This window comes from Sardina pilchardus, chromosome 11 (assembly GCF_963854185.1).
Source record: "Sardina pilchardus chromosome 11, fSarPil1.1, whole genome shotgun sequence".
Taxonomy (NCBI): domain Eukaryota; kingdom Metazoa; phylum Chordata; class Actinopteri; order Clupeiformes; family Clupeidae; genus Sardina; species Sardina pilchardus.
Window position 1 is genome coordinate 33,094,703 of NC_085004.1, and position 17,629 is coordinate 33,112,331.

General features: G+C 43.4%; 1 protein-coding gene across 1 annotated transcript; it reads right to left on the minus strand.

Moving 5' to 3' along the window:
* Positions 1-124: 124 nt before the first annotated feature.
* On the minus strand, positions 125-13,905 carry LOC134095327 (uncharacterized protein K02A2.6-like). The gene is made up of 2 exons (XM_062548777.1): positions 10,773-13,905; positions 125-285 (listed from the first exon to the last, which is right to left on the minus strand). Exons 1-2 carry the CDS (start codon positions 13,903-13,905, stop codon positions 125-127), a joined length of 3,294 nt encoding a protein of 1,097 aa, XP_062404761.1.
* Between the last annotated feature and the right edge of the window lie 3,724 nt (positions 13,906-17,629).

Here is a 17,629-nt window from a genome sequence, read left to right on the forward strand (position 1 = left end):
TAGAGTCCATTTATTTCCTCTCCCTCATGGATCTTCCTAGATGTCCTCTCTCCTGAAGAGCTCTCCCAGAGGCATCAGTGCCAGGGTGATGTTTGCTCTGAGCCTCTGCTGGCTCAGGCACCTGTCAGGGGACGCCGAGGTATTTGGACAAAGAAACACGCTCGTTCTGGGTCTGAAGCACCCGTCTGTCCGTGCCATGATCAGGGGCGCTGGTGTGGCGTGGCGTGGCGTGGCGTAGCCAGGCACTTGGGTAGCCAGGGGGTGATGTGGCACAGGCTGCATCGCCTGGCAACCGGGGGGAGAGGATCAAAAGACTGATGGGTGGATGTGAAGCATGGCATGGCAAGATGCTTGGCCCACACAGACAGACAGACAGACACACACACGGTCTCAGATGGCCCCAGTGAGCTGCTGTCATCTCCTCTATTTCTGTCCTCTCAGTGAAGAGGGGTATGAAGGCTCTCTATCTATCTATCTATCCATCTCTCTCTCTTTCGCTCTCTGTCTTTTCATCACCCTGTTCCCATCTTTCTCCTCTCTCTTTCCTGTTGCCTCTATTTACCCCCCATTTCTTTACCTTTCTTTCAATCGCCTTCTCTCTCTCTTCCTCTAATGTTCTTTGTCCCTATCGCCCTCTTTTTTCCTCAACCTGCCTTCTTCTATCATTCTGTCTCTCATTCCCATCTCTCTCTCTCTCTCTCTCTCTCTCTCTCTCTCTGTCATTAATATGGTTCTCCATCCTTGCACTTCCATCTGTTCTGCGAGCAGTCTGGAGCTGAGTGTCAGACATCAGAGGCCTTCCGTGGGCTCTGTGCGCTGTATATGTCCTGACCAGACATCCCCCTCGCCGTCCACAGAGCCCTACCTGAGGCCTTTTCCTGTCACACACTGACACCCCACATCAATAAGAGGGGACGGTGAGTCACCCATTTGCTAACATCAGTGGCGCTGGTGCACTGCAGAGCTCCTACAGAGCGGGCACAGGAGCCCCCACACGGTGGCCATTTTTGTTCTACCACAGTGAAGCGTCTGAAGTCTGGGGGAGCTGTTACCCTAAACCACTTTATCTTCAAGGGGAAAAAAGAAAGTTGTAGAACTTCTCCGGGTAGTTTAGGTGTAAAGAAAAAATAATGAAATAAAAATTGTGACTGATCATTTAATCCCTCTGAAATAGACTTGGAACCCACCAGTGTTCTTACCTCCCATGGATTTGTCTTTCTTCCAACCATAGACTGTATGCTTCCAACAGAAGTCAGAAGCCTGGCAACCAAAAATCCAATCGAGTTGGTTGTGTTTGATTTATGTGCAAGGCTATTTACATTTATATGAATCTGAACTTTTGGAAACCTATTTCCAAATGAAAACATTTAACTGAATCAATATTCCTTAATATCACACCAGGAGTGTTTCGTGAAATCAATAAACAATAATGCATTTCTGCCGTGCTTTAATTTTGCTAAGCCATATTATGGTGGAGCCTTAGGGTTCAGGTGAACAAAGGCATAAAAAAGATCAATACCACTATATTTTAACTGGCTGAAATAAGATGTAATTCTGCTGTAGTGGTTATACAAGCATTCAGCTGGAGAGGGGATTAACTTCCACTAAAAAAATTCTTGGTCACTTTTTTTTTGCACCAGTTTATCATTGTCGGTGCAGAATGATTAATGAGACAGATCTTTTAGTCACAGGAAGTGCTTCTCCGTGTCGTGTTGCGTTCTGGAGACGGGGAAGAGGGAGGAGAGAAGCCTTATCTCTCCGCTGAAGGCGTCACCCTGTCAGTGGCAGCTGATGTCTGCAGTGAGTCAGCAGGCCGAACATGCCCCGCTTCAGCCTCGCACGGAGCGTGTCATTTCCTCCCGCCTGGCCTCAGCCAAGACCATGCTGATGATGGCCTGGGGCCCACATGCATACATTTGGAGATATGCTCCAATAAGACTTTTGCAAGCGCTAATGCGTGAGAGTGCAGTTTCCAACTTTGGTTTTTTTTTTCAGCCAAGACCAGACCACTTGAGGTAACACCTTATGAACTAGCATACAATGATGTTTTATTCACTTTAATTAATAGTAATGTATCAATTAATCAAGATTATTGGAGTTCTCTTGTCTGCAAGATGCAAGGCATTATCTGTACAGGGTCATTATTTCATCACTTCCACCTGTCTTCAGTCACACATCCACAGTTTAACACATACAATATGCTTTGATTCATTGCATAATACTGATTAAATGCTGCAGTTACTTACACATCAAATATTTACTATAAGAATGATTCATTCATGTGTGCTGCTTCATTCAGCATCCTCTGAGTTAGGCCTCAGTACAGGGCTCTGTTGCTATCCCAGAGGTGCTACTTTAGAACAATTGGATTCAGACTCTCTGTTCTCTGGTCTGTTTAGGTGCACGCATTGTCTGTTGATGAAAGTAAGCCATTCTAAATCCTCATTAGGATCTGGTGTTTGTAAACAAACAAAGGCTCTTGCCACGGGCAAAACAAAAACATTATGCTAGTGCTTAGTGCCTTAAGGACAGGATTTAATGGGATAAACTGACAACTCAATTTGTGAATAATAAGGCTTGAATGCTTAGATATGCTTGGTGGAAATTATAATTAGGCACCTTTGTATCAAGAGATTTGTGGTAGCACTTATTTCATAGTCTGCAATGCAGAATCATAACGGACAGACATACTGAAAAGGTGATTTTAGTTATACACTGTACCACAATTATTTCACATTAGTCATTTAAACGATTGTGTGCATTCTTCCTGTTTATCTGTTTTGTGCCAGAACAGAACATATTGATCTAACATTTGGAACAGGTTTATACTCTACCAGATTCATTGGTCAAATGTGTTGCCCCAGAGTGGCAATTTGTAACTTTATCACAATACTTTAAATCAGTATCCTATGCCAGTTTGCTTACCTTAATATAACGGCTTTGTTAACTTGTGATATGGGTAACTGTGTGCCTTCTGCAACCATAGCCCACCCTTGTATAGAAACCTAGCCTTGCAACTCACAGAATCACAAATCGCTTTGTGTAATAGCCTACTAGTTCATGTAATATTACCTTGTCAGTTGACATTCTGTAGCTCTTGGGAAATAATCTTTACCATTTTGTAAATCCAAATCTACGTTGCCAAGGGGGATGGGTGCTAGCCATGAGTGGTAGTTATAACAGATCACCACAATGGGGCCCTACTAACAATAAGAAAACAAACAAACAAACCTGCATTGCACTTTTAAAGCTTTTCAAGTAAGGGTATCAATAAGGTGATGTGTACACTGACTAAGATTTTGGATGAGGAGCTAGCAGTAGTAGGTAAATACTTTGGGTTTCACACACTGCACAACAAGTATTCATACATGCCTTTGCCTCATTATAGAAAAGGCTAAAACAGTGAATCAGAGAATCCAATACCTATTGTATGTTCATTAGTGTTTCTGTTCTAGCTTTCTTTTCAGAGTCGAATATGATTGGTTCAGGACATGGTGAGTGGCTCTTTGATCTGGTGAACAGGAGAGGCATGCGTTTGTCTCGTCATTAGTTTCACTGGCATGCAGCAAAGTCATTGTGCTTGTCATTCAGAGTGGCTTCATCTTCCCCAGACCTTACTTTCATTTCACACATGGATATTTCACTTCATAACTCCAGACGTCAAGATGCAACTTCCCCTTATTTGTCATTGTTATGGGCTATATAAAAAGGAAATTGCGTTCCACATATCCACCAGTTCAAGAGTTCAGTATAGACTATAAATACTATAAAATAATGAGCTAATAAATAAATAAGAGCTTTTTAAAACTTAGCTACAATAAATAATTTAGTTTCAAAATAAAATATACATTTATTCTTTATTTAAAATATTTTAAAGGGAACTGTCCCAGATATGCGGTTCACATTCTCTGGTTCAGCAGTCTGATTTCTGTGGGCAAAAAGCTGTTTAACAACCAGGTAGTTCTTGATTTGATGCTTCTGTATCTTTTGCTGGACTGGATTGCCTCTCAGACATACAGTATCAACATGGATGAAGGCACACCACCTCCATCTAAACCTCTCAAAAACCAAATTGCTGGTCCTCCCAGCCAAACCTACCATACATCATGACATCAAAATCAAAATTGACTCCTTGTCTGTTGCACTTACCAGGACTGCAAGCAACTTAGGAGTCGTCCTCGACAACCAACTAACCTTCTCCGATCATGTGGGCTCGGTAGCCCGTCGTGCCATTATGCACTCTATAACATACAGAAAATCAGGATTTACTTGACTCAAGATGCTACCCAACTCCTGGTACAGGCAATAGTCACTCATGACTCCACTACTGTAATTACCCCCTGACAGGCCTCCCAGCCTACACAGTGAAACTCCTTCAGATGATCCAGAACGCAGTGCCACACTTGGTCTACAACCAACCCAAATGGGCGCATGTCACCCCATTGCTCATCCAGCTACACTGGCTACTGTTGGCTTGTGGGGCTAATGTATTTTGATACAATACACAAAGATGTTTCCTTCAACAAAATAAAAGATAAGAAGTATTTGAAATACAAATACTTATTATGACCGCTGCGTAGCAAAGCAGCGATCATATAGGTTTAGTTAAATGGTTTTTTGGGTTTCTTTTCGAGTAATTTTCCGTCAAGGATTCCCGGGACACTGAGAGACCGGGGTGCACAAAACTTGGTGGATATGTAGCCCCACAAGGATAGCATGGAACCATTCGCCTCCTGGCGGACTAGACCCCCTGAAAGGAGGGTAGGACGGACACAGTTTTCTGTGGATATCTCCATAGGGCCTTGGAAGATATGGTCTTAAGGGTCTCATGTCAACTCATCCCATAACCACTCATTTCATGTACAGCGCCTTTATGTGTACATATGACTGTACACCAATTGGCCTGTAGATGGCCAGACAGTTTTCTGTGAATATCCCGAGAACTGTAGGGCCTAGGGGCCATGTCAACCCATCCCATAACCACTCATTTAATGTATAGTGCCACATAGTCAAATATGAAAAAGCAAAAATGAGGCATTGTGACCAGGTATCTTTGGTTGACAGATTAAAAACTGCACAAACTTTGAAGTGTAGGATCATTATGACACCCTCTGACTGTATGCCAACTATTGTGTCATTTGGTTCATGGGGGACCACACAATAAATCAATATGATGTACATTTAGTGACTGTACACTACGCACACCCATACACACACACACACATATAAAGATAGATACATCTGCACCAGCTTTTCTCAAAATTGGGGTTATGGGTTTTGAAAATAAATGAGACGTGTTTTTTTTAGAGATGAGGAGGGTGAGGAGAAAGTGGTCAGTTATGGGGAGTTCATCAGCTGTCAAAAAGGGTGACACCAGAGCAGCAGATTAAATCTAAACAACTGCTTTGTTGCCTATCCAAAATGTCTAGCTAGTAGGCTAGAACCGACCCTGTCTGGTAGGGAGGGCTCCATGTCCATTGGCCATACAGTCGACTTGTAGGCTGTAGCTGCCTGGAATCCCTAGCATAAGCACCTTGTGTCCTTGGGATCATAATGACTGGACCGCTGTTTCCCATATGCTCTCATGAGGCCAGCGGCCACTGGCGATGACATTTGCGTCTATGGATTTGACACTCAAGAGACTGACTTTGGAATAAACTTTGGAAGAAGACTTTGGAATATTGACGTGTGTCATACGCTGCCAGTGCACTTTGCTGCCTTAAAAGTAATGGAGTTCTAAACCTTGGCGTAACTGGATGGGCGTCAGACAACAGATCTCTATGCAGCATTACAAAGCCTCAGCAACAGCACTGCTCGCTTAGCCAAGGGCGGCTTGACGGTTGTGATAACAGACTCATCATCGATTCACTTACAAATCCCAACACAGCCTCTGTTATTCCTCTAGGTCTACACAGTCACCAGATGTTGCACATCCAAAGCAGCCCAGTAGAGACGGAATAGCCATACACTTAAAGTACAAATCAGTTGAGTCCCACAGTCTAAAATGATAAATCACAAGTGGTAGAGGGTGGTCCATACAACATTGTAATAACATTCCTTTCTCTCTTTTTCTGTTTTCTTTACCTTCCAGCACAAGAAAAATGTTCAACATATAATTGCACTCTGAAAAAATAAACAAAAATAACACTGTAACCTATCCTATGATTTGTTTCTCTCTAAGGAATCTTTCTCTGGAGACACCAAAAGAGAAATGGCCAATGAGGACAGACACTATACTAGAGCCTTTACCTTCACAGCCATCCTGACAGAAAATAAATACACATTCAGAACAAGAATTGACCAGTTGACCACATTTAATCTCTTCACTCTGACTCACAACTTCACTCTCACTGCACGCAGCCCTGGAGGCAAAGGATCATTGCTCTCATTCAGAGTGCATGTCCTTACCAACAGGGGGAGCTAGTATGCTCAGAATGTGGTTTGGCTTAATGTAAAGGGGGATGAAAGAATGATAGCATACTTGAAAGACTGACAGGAGAAGATAATATCTAGATTTGTGTCCAAGAAATGAAATAGATACAAGAACACGTTTAATTCCCACTGCTCCAATTTTTTACAATAGCATCCGGCTGCAGACATATCGTCCCCTTAGAATTCTAAGGTTATATCTACGTTCTGAGTAGTTCTGAGATATTGAGTTTCAACGTCTGAGTTATACTGATACATGGAACAAACCATGTGATGGACACCACATTTGTGATGTCCAAAAATCATACATCATAGAACTGTCACCAGTCACCTCAAATCACCTTCTTCAGGTGGCACGGAATGTCAGATAACCAATTTAGACAAAAATCTCAGATAGAACCTTATCATTTTAAGGGGACGATATAGTAACCGATCTAACAACGCGGATCTACCAGCCAACTTAAGCTGGGCTCAAACTACACGACTATCGGCCCGATAATCGGCCGAAACTGGCCCTTACGACAATCGGTGGAATGTTCACTTCCCAGGAGGATCGTAAGCGATTGTCGGCCCCGTTTCCCTAGTCGTGAACGACGTTCTAAGATAGAATTTTACGGGTTCTGAGACTGCCCGATCGCAAATCGTAGATATCAAACATGTTTGATATTTACGACTGGAAATAGAATGTTGAGCAACGACGAGTGTTCTTTTGATAGGCCTACTGAACTCAAAGGAGAAAAAAATAAAAATGAAGTGGACAAACCAACTAGGGAAGCGCTTGAAGAATTGTGGGAACAATATGAATGTTTGTAGGCTACAACGCAACGGTTGGGCTCATCAGTACAAACACAAACACAAACAAACACACACACACACACACACACACACGCCTGCATGTGTGCGTCTGTAGGCTATACGTCCCTTAAGGTGTGTGTACACCAAATTGGACTAGGCTACCAAACCTTACCAACTATGCACAGTATCCCATTAGCTGCACGCCATCAGGCAAATCTACAACGTTATCAAAATTAACTTAATGCAGAGCTCTATCTTCTATGTCAGTCTCGCTTATGTTGATGTTCTACTAAGCTAGTAGCTTACGCTAACTTAGTGTCATGTCAACTTTTAATTTACAGAGAATGGATGAAAATACTTGATTAAAGAGTTTATCCTAATAAACGAAAGCGCTCAACAGCATTACCCGGGCATGTGCAGACCTTTTTTTATATTTCGCTTTAATTGTCAAACATGGTCGTAATAGCCTCTGATAATCCTCTCTGAATCATTATGTGCATTTTTTTTTTAAATCAGGACACAACTATAGCCTAAATTAACTAAATTAGTTTCAGCTATTAGGTAAGGAAGGAGAACATCAGTGGTGGATCTGCTGTGGTATCGGTGGTGGTAGATTGGTTGCTAAGCTATATGTCTGTGGCTCTGCAGCCAGACCCCTCTTGTTTTTTAAAGCATTCTCACGTGTGTTTTTACAAGTGCTGTTTATTATGTTCATTTATTATGTGGTATTTAGGTCCACTGTTGGTGACCCTTTGTGTTGTATTTATGTCAGTTAATGAATGTGTTGTCTGCTGGCTGCATAGCAAATTGCCCTTTGGGCATAATAAAGACACCTTGATACCTCGGTACCTCGATATACCCACATGTTTAAACTGGCTTTGTTTTGGTCTTCTTTAGGTGCATTTGAAATGATAGCTTCTAAATACATCATGGCATGTGAACAGTTGCATGAGTGTATACAAGTACAAGTCAGTATAAGTCAGTAGTAATGTACTGACTTTAGCCTTCAAACTCATTTTGATGGTTGACTAGTCATGGGGAGAGTGACGCCTCTTTCTTTGCACTGATTGTGTGCCCTGAACACCTGCTTTTGTATTATGTCATTTTGTGGAGCGGACCTCAAAGTGACCCTATTTGATCACTTTTGACACACCCTGTGCAGTTTCCCAATGAGCAAGGCAGTCCCACAGACTTTCATGGAACGTTGCACGTTGAAAAATGACTATAGAGGGGAACCCATCCAGCACATAGAAAAGTGACACCCAGGGTTGAACGGCAATGTTTTTGCGTTATGTTGCTCTGATTAGACAAGCAAGACTCAACAATATGATCACAAATGAAGATGCAAATCAATTTGATTATTTTAAAACTGTTTAAAAACATCAAAATAAAATGGGGAAAAAAACATGTAATTGCACTTTTGCCAAGATGATCAGCGTGACAAACTGGTAAGATAATCAAAGGGATAATAATAAGATGTTCATACTTACAGATGTTAATTTCAGAAAATATTAATTACTGTGTGTGTGTGTGTGCGTAATTTATACACAGTACACTGAAGAGTTACAGGACGTAATCAAGAGACATTTCAAAAGGCTGACCATTTCAACATGTTTTTTTTGTATATCACATCTGTATCAAAAACAAAGTCTTAGGGGGGTTACACCAGAGAGGGTTAAAGCGGATCTTTGGTTACACCTCTTCTGTGTAATGTAACAAAGTCAGAATCAGGCCAGACTGAGGGGATCCTGCTAATGACGACTTCTTCCTGTTTGCTCCAAACACAGTGTGTGTCTATCAACATGAGCCCTGCATGAATGTCACTTGCAATTAGACCCCTTTCATCACCACTGAACAAATACTGTGGATGACTTCAGAATGAGAGCATTGCCATTTCAAATATTCATATATGAAAGTCTGGCAAGCAGAAGCTAAAACATTATGCACTGGAACTATTTGTTTTTTTAGTTCAATATTAGATATTTGTGTTTCACTACCAGGAATGCTTTACTATTCCATCCAAATGGTCACATTTAGACCAGCCTCTACAAAAGATATCTACTGCCATCTAGTGCTCATCAAGAGGAAAAGTCATTTGAAGGGGGGAACTTGAAAGGATGCTGAACACAACAAAATGTCCATAATGTAAGCAGACTGCTTCATATCTATAACTAGCATAGTCAGAGCAAACTTAAATTTACTTTGCTAGTTTACAGTAATAGAAAAAAATAGAGTCCAAAATTATGCCTATTGATATAGTCCACATAAATCAAAAAGTAAAAAATGTACTGTATGATTCAATGATGGTTTGGATTTTGATTAAACTACTCTCAAAAAGTAAGCTCATTAACACATAGAAGGAGGAATCAATTTCACTTAATTAAATACCTTTGAATTTTCTACGGCCTTATAAGATGGATAGTTCTGTTATTTTGTAATGATTGGCTGGGCTGTGTTTGAGGTCGTTGTTAAATAGGCCTACTCCAAAAACATACAGCTGCAATTGCACTACAGCAGTGTTATTGGAAGTGTGTAGCCGTCGCTTAAAGACCAATGCGCAGATGAGTCTGACGAACATTAAGTGACGCCAACGTTTAGAAAATCGGTAAAGGCATTGACCTGAACGTAGTCACCAATGGGCGTTGGTCTCAAGAGTACGAGAATACATTTTTCATCAATGAGTTTTCATACTCACTCACACTCACTCACTCAAACTCACTCACTCACACACACACTCTATTCAAACTCTCACACTCACTCTCAAAAACTCTGACACTCACTCACACACACACACACACTCTCACACACTCACAAACACACACGCACACACTCTCACACACTCTCTCACACACACACATACTGGTCCTGCTATTGGGTTAAGGACCTTCTACCACTCTACCTTGCTCTCCTAGAGCAACTGCCTGTCTCCTGGAATCTCTTCCATGCTCTTGAGACTGCAGTGGGAGACACAGCAATCTTTTTGGCAATGGAAAGTATTGGTGTGCCATTTTGGAGGAGTTGGACTACCATGTGCTACTGGCTACTGGCAGATACTGGCTTATGCTACTAGTAGTAACACTGACCCTATTATTATAGACTAAAACTGAGGTTAACTCTCCAGAAACTCAGTCACAGCACCTGGTTAAGTCCACATGTGTTTCTTTATTCTTCTTCCACTCTACATGTGTGTTAGTCAACTGCAGGGATGTAACTCCCTAATACTGCACCCTAGTGGCAGCTCCATAAATGCAGGATACAACATCCCTCCACCCTTAGATCAGTTACACCCTCATCTGAAACCCCAGACCCTTTAACAAAACTAATTAACATAACATCAATCAATACCACTAACTCAGAGTGGGGGTAGACTGCCCCAGCTCTGGTGGACTCAGAACGGGGTTTATTCTGCCCCAACAATTCTGTCCACTCTAACTACAAATCAAGTCTTTGGGGGGCCTTCCTTGCCCTACATGAATGATGAGGGCCCTCCACTGACTCCCCCACAGCTGGCTCTTCTAGAAGTGGTAGTGGAGTCTGCTCCGCTGTACTTTCCTCTCCCTCCACGATAGCGCTAGGCCCCTGTCCGTGCTCCACAGGCTCTATCTCTGGCAGCTGCTCTGGCTGCTCAGCTCTCGGGGCATCAGCATCCCAGTCTGCTTCAGCGTCATGTCCATGGTCTTCGTATACCTGGTGACGACCTTCTAACCCCCTTCTCGCTAAAAGGTGGTCCACATGACGCCTAAGCACCTGGCCATCCACCCGGACTTTGTAGCTGAGAGGGCCGGTGCTAGTCATTACCACTCCTGGTATCCATTTCTGCCGACCTGTAAAATCCCTCACCCACACCTCGGACCCAGACATCAGTGTCCTGGTAGGTCTGGTGCGGTTCCCCCTACAGATCATGCGTTCTTGGTTGCGAAATACTTTGGTTTGAGTGTCTGGCCTTAATAGGTCCCATCTTGTTCTGACAGGACGGCCAAACAGCATCTCTGCTGGTGACCTCCCCGTAGTTGCATGAGGTGTCGACCTGTATGCTGCCAAGAACCTTGAAATGCGTGTCTTAAGTGACCCTCCTGACTCCATGCTTTTCTTCAGAGCCCTCTTTACTGTCTGCACCGCTCTCTCAACCAAGCCATTCGTGGATGGCTTGTAGGGGGCAGATGTTATGTGCCTTACACCATTGGATGACAGAAATCCTTTAAATTCTGAGCTTGTGAAGTACGCTGCATTGTCTGACACAATCGTGTGGGGCAGGCCGTAAATGCTGAACATCGCCCTCAAGTGCTCAATCGTTGCTGCTGACGTAGCTGCCCTGACTGGGGCAACTTCCAGCCATTTTGAATGCGCATCCACTGCAATCAAAAACATCTCCCCCAGAAATGGACCTGCATAGTCTATGTGAATGCGTGTCCATGGCTTGCCAGGCCATTCCCAAGGAGAGACTGGCGCCTGGGGCGGAGCATTGCGTACCTCTTGACAGATGACGCAGGCTTTTACTTTCTGTTCTATTTCATTGTCCAATCCTGGCCACCACATGTGACCTCTGGCTGTTGACTTCATCCTCGAAATTCCCGGGTGTGGCTCATGAAGTTCATCCAGCAGTATTTCTCGAGCTTGTGGTGGAATCACCACCCGAAGTCCCCAGAGCAGGATGCCGTCTTCCACGCTGAGCTCAACTTGTCTTTTAAAAAACGGCCTCAAAGCCTCAGCTGGGCAACTGAGAGGCCATCCCTCTTTGACAAAACGGCAAACCTTTGCAAGTGTAGGGTCCCTTGCTGTCCACAACTTCAGCTGCTGGCAAGTAATAGGGGCTGTCTGAAGCTGTTTCAGTAAGCATGTGAGCTCGGCTGGTGTGTTTGTCTCCTTGGGCCTTTCTGGAAGGGGAAGTCTGCTGAGACCATCAGCGTTTGCAATAGAGGGTCCCGGCTTGTATGCGAGCACGTACTGATACTGAGCCAGTAGTAGAGCCCAACGCTGAAGGCGTGGTGAGGCTGCTGGCTGAATGCTCTTAAGCTCCCCAAGGAGGCCCAGCAGCGGCTTGTGGTCTGTTTGTATGGTGAAGCCACGCCCATACACGTATTGGTGGAACTTTTTTACTGCAAATATTACAGCCAGGGCTTCTCTCTCCAACTGCGAGTAGTTCTTTTCCGCTGCCGACAATGAGCGGGAGGCAAAACAGACAGGTCTCTCGGTTCCGTCCATGCTATGTGATAATACGGCTCCTACTCCATATGGAGACGCATCGCAAGTTATGATTAGGGGCCGTTGTGGGTCATAATGGACGAGCAGCGTTGATGCTGACAGCAAGTCTTTTGACCTCTGGAAAGCTACATGCTGCTGGGAACCCCACCCCCATGTGACCCCAGCCTTTAAGAGGCTGTGCAGAGGGGCCAACACTGTGGACAAATCCGGAAGGAAACGGCCGTAGTAATTAATCATTCCCAGGTAAGCTCGCAGTTCGGTAACATTTTTGGGTTCTAGTGCCTCCCTTATAGCTCTTACTTTCTTTTCCAAGGGTTGTAGACCAGCGGCCGACACCCGATGTCCTAAATATTCAACTGCTGGAGCCATGAATACACACTTTGACCTTTTTAGCCTGAGACCTGCTTCCTCTAATCGTGTCAGGACCTGACTGAGAGTTTGGAGATGGACTTCTTCTGATGGTCCTGTCAATAGGACATCATCCAGATAAACAGTAGTGTGTGGAATCCCTGCCAATAAGTTCTCCATGGTCCTCTGAAAAATTGCACAAGCTGAAGAGACTCCAAAAGGGAGACGTGTGTACTGGAATAACCCCTTATGAGTATTAATTGTCACCAGTTTACGTGACTCTTCAGCTAAAACCAACTGTTGGTAGGCATGGGACATGTCTAGTTTAGAGTAGCTTGTGCCCCCAGCCAGTGTAGAAAAAAGCTCCTCTATACGTGGTAGAGGGTACTGTTCTAGTCTTGAAGCTACATTTGCTGTTAACTTATAGTCTCCACAAATCCTAACAGTACTGTCTGGTTTCATTACAGCCACGATGGGCGCTGACCACTCAGAGTGTGTAACAGGTTCAATGACTCCTGCTGCTTGCAGTCTGTCTAACTCTGCTTCAATCTTAGATCGCATAGCGAAAGGCACAGGCCTGGCCTTACAGTAGCGAGGCTTGACAGCAGTGTTAACATGGAATCGGACTTCCATACCTTTTAAGGTCCCAAGCTCATCTCTGAAGATGTCATTATGTTTAGAGAGAACGTTTTGCAGCGCGTTATCTGACACCTTGAAGATTGGCTTGAAAAGTTCTTTCCAATTTAGTCGCAACACGCCCATCCAGTCCCGCCCCAGCAGATTTGGACCCTGACTCCGAACTACCAGTACATCCAGTGTGGCTGTCTGGCCCTCATAGTGCACATTCACCCTTGTTTTCCCTTTTACCTCAACCTTCTCCCCTGTGAAAGATCTCAATACCACTTCAGAGGGTAGCAACACCAACCCAGGTGCTGCTGCTTGCATTTCCTTGAAACAGTCCTCCCCTATGACTGTGCGTGACGCTCCTGTGTCCACTTCAAATTGTACTTGACTGTTGTTCAACTTGACTGTAGCCACAATGGGGCCATGTGGCTTCTCCTTCAGCGCCATTAGAAAATCAGTCTGTTCCTCCTCTTCCTCTGTCTCTTGAGATGGAGGGGACTCAGACATAAGGTGAGCGGCCTTTGTTTCCTGCCTCTGAGTTACCCTGCCTTTGTCTTGATTACGCCGCCTACACACTCGGGATATGTGACCCACACGTTTACAAAAGTGGCACACCGTTTCCTTAAATCGACATGAATCAGCTGTGTGCGCATCTCCGCATCGATAGCAGGTTACTGGTTTTGTAGCTTGTTGTTTTTGTGTCATGGACCCAGAGTTTGCCACTTGATTTACTTGATGTGTAGGCTGCAATGTTTGTGCACCTTTATCGGCTGCTTCCACTGCTATTGCTTTTTCAAGGGCAGACTTCCATGTTAAATCAGACATTGCCAGCAGGCGGCGCTGTGTCTGTTCACAACTTATGCCCCAAACAAACTGATCTCTCAAGCGCTCTTCTAATGTAGCGCCAAAACCGCAATGAGTGGCTTGATGCTTCAATTTTACCACGTAGGATGAGACTGTCTCCCCAGGAGCTTTTGCACAGGAGTGGAATTTAAACCTCTCCACAATTTCATTAGGTTTTGGACTAAAATGTTGACCCACTCGTGTTACCAAGTCTGTATATGCAATTTCACTTGGTTTTGCTGGGGCTATCAAATCCATTATAATTCCATACAGAGCACTACCACAAACAGAGAGAAGGATAGCCCGTTTCATTTTGGCTTCTGTTACCTCATTAGCTTCAAAGTAGAATTCCAATCTTTCCACATATCTACTCCAATCCTCTGATTCAGGATCGAATGCCTCCACTTTTCCAAAAATAGACATTGTTCCAGTTTTCTTCACTCTCAGTTGCTTACAATATGGCCAACTACTTGCCTTCTTTGAGCAGCCTTCTTTCAATGCAAGGTAAGTCAGTTCAGCATGTTTTATCCTCGTCGCCAAATATTTTAGACTAAAACTGAGGTTAACTCTCCAGAAACTCAGTCACAGCACCTGGTTAAGTCCACATGTGTTTCTTTATTCTTCTTCCACTCTACATGTGTGTTAGTCAACTGCAGGGATGTAACTCCCTAATACTGCACCCTAGTGGCAGCTCCATAAATGCAGGATACAACACCTATCCAAATGCAAAACTAGTGAAACATCAGTCAAGAAGGATGAAAATGGAAAAATTACCAGTTGCCACCACCCGTAAAGCCATTCCTGTCCCTGCTACTGTACATTTTGTTGACATCAAAGCAGGTCAACCTGATTCACAACCACCTCTGTTACATAACTGGCCAGGGCCCGTATTCACAAAGAATTTTAGGGCTAAAAGTAGCTCCTAACTGGCGAATTTAGGGAGGAACACCTAAAAATAATGGGCGTGTCACTCCTAACTTTATGACTCCTAATTTTTTTCACTAAAAGTTATTCACAAAGCATTCTAAGCCTAAAAGTAGCTAGGACAGCGTAAAAGAACTCGAGAGGACTTCTAACTCACTAAGACCTATTCACAACCCGCTTTTAGTGGCATTTCACGTCGCGATGTTTTGAAATGACCGTGCAGTGCAGGAGCTCGCTGTCATGCAAGGGAATAAATGTGCATTGCAACTAAGGATGCAAATGCAATAATGCCACCGACAACCAAAACCACCATTAACTAAATGTAACGTCTTATTGTGCCTAATTAAATTAAATCGCTTCTCCTCTTTGCAAATATAGGCTACGTGTTTTCATACAGATTAATTTAAAACATGTTGCAAATATACTGCTCCAGTCCATAGTGTTTCATTAAGCCTAGGCTTGCTTTACTCTTTATTCATTAAGGCTATGCCTATTTATTCATCATCTTCCATCCTTCACAGCCCGACATAGCGCACGCATTCTCACCAGCTAAGACCTAACACCTGTCACTCAACTCGTCATTGTAGGGGAGGTTTGCCATCATTCCCGCATTATAATCACCAGCCAATCAAGGTGGTCACTTTCATCAAGCTCGTGCATGAGTAATGACGTCAACCATAACAACGAAGACTCACTTTTAGTTTAGGAGTGGGCGTTTCTCCTTACTAAAAGTAGGTCTGAAAGGCTTTGTGAATAACTTTTAGGGGAAAACTCCTAACTAAAATCTTCTAGCGCGATTTAAGGCTGGCTTACATTGCACGATTTTGGTCTGTTTTAACAGTCGGCGACTACTTTTCCAAAATCGGGCGGAAATCTTGCCAGTTGTACTAGAATCTCGGCGCGCTCCCGTCATCTAAATCGTTTAGTGTAAAGGCTGGCGTACATTGCACGATTTTGGTCTGTTTTAACAGTCGCCGACTACTTTTCCAAAATCGGGCGGAAATCTTGCCAGTTGTACTAGAATCTCGGCGCGCTCCCGTCATCTAAATCGTTTAGTGTAAGGTGCCAATCTTAGCGGTTTTAAGTCCGTCGGAGTCAGTCTTTTTCTAGTTTTGCCGTTACGACAATATCAAACATGTTTGATATTATCGTAAGTCTTTTCAGTCGTGGCTCATGCAAATAGTGACGTGAACATTAAAAACCAATAGTGACCTCGGTCGACGAACACGAAAACGGAAGGGGCAAAATAGGCGACAGCTGTAGCCTGTATGATTATTTGTTATTTCATTTCTTATAATTTATTAGTCGGCTATTCTACGTGACAGAACAACTCTATATCTGTTAGTGATGTCACACTATCAAACAATGCTGCAGAAACGCGAAAAAAAATACTTTGATATGAGTAGCCTATCATGTGAGTTCCTGTTGATGACGTATAGCCTAGTGCACGATGGAAATAATTTGAAGGAATCTAGCAGCAGTCTTGTAAATAGTGACCACAGTCTTTGCAAAATCCTAATCTGAGACTGGCCTGTGACTAGTCTGTGACTAAAAACTCAATGAATTGTCTTTAGATGTGAGAGGGTCTGAGACTGTAGTCTTTCAAAAATCTTTTCCAAATCTTTGCAAAGTCTGGCAATGTAAGGTAGGCTTAAGGCTGGCTTACATTGCACGATTTTGGTCTGTTTTAACAGTCGGCGACTAAATTTCCAAAATCGGGCGGAAATCTTGGGAGTTGTACTGAAATCGCAGCGCGCTCCCGTCATCTAAATCGTTTAGTGTAAGGTGCCAATCTTAGCGGTTTTAAGTCCGTCGGAGGCAGTCTTTTTCTAGTTTTGCCGTTACGACAATATCAAACATGTTTGATATTATCGGAAGTCTTTTCAGTCGTGGCTCATGCAAATAGTGACGTGAACATTAAAAACCAATAGTAACCTTGCGCAAACATGAAACAGGAAGGGGCAAAATAGGCGACAGCTGTAGCCTTTATGATTATTTGTTATTTCATTTCTTATAATTTATTAGTCGGCTGTTCTACGTGACAGAACAACTCTATATCTGTTAGTGATGTCACACATCAAACAATGCTGCAGAAACGCAAAAAAAATACTTTGATATGAGTAGGCTATCATGTGATTTCCTGTGAATGATGACGTGTAGCCTATTGCACGATGGAAATAATTTGAAGGAATCTAGCAGCAGTCTTGTAAATAGTGACCCACAGTCTTTGCAAAATCCTAATCTGAGACTGGCCTGTGACTAGACTGTGACTAAAAACTCAATGAATTGTCTTTAGATGTGAGAGGGTCTGAGACTGTAGTTTTTCAAAAATCTTTTCCAAATCTTTGCAAAGTCTGGCAATGTAAGGTAGGCTTTAAGGTGCCAATCTTAGCGGTTTTAAGTCCGTCGGAGTCAGTCTTTTTCTAGTTTTGCCGTTACGACAATATCAAACATGTTTGATATT

Coding starts and splice junctions, on each gene's coding strand:
- LOC134095327 (XM_062548777.1), bottom strand. CDS start 13,905: ATGTCTGAGTCCCCTCCATCTCAAGAGACAGAGGAAGAGGAGGAACAG. Junction 286..10,772: donor TATCGTGGAGGGAGAGGAAA/GTACAGCGGAGC, acceptor CCCGGTTGCCAG/GCGATGCAGCCTGTGCCACA.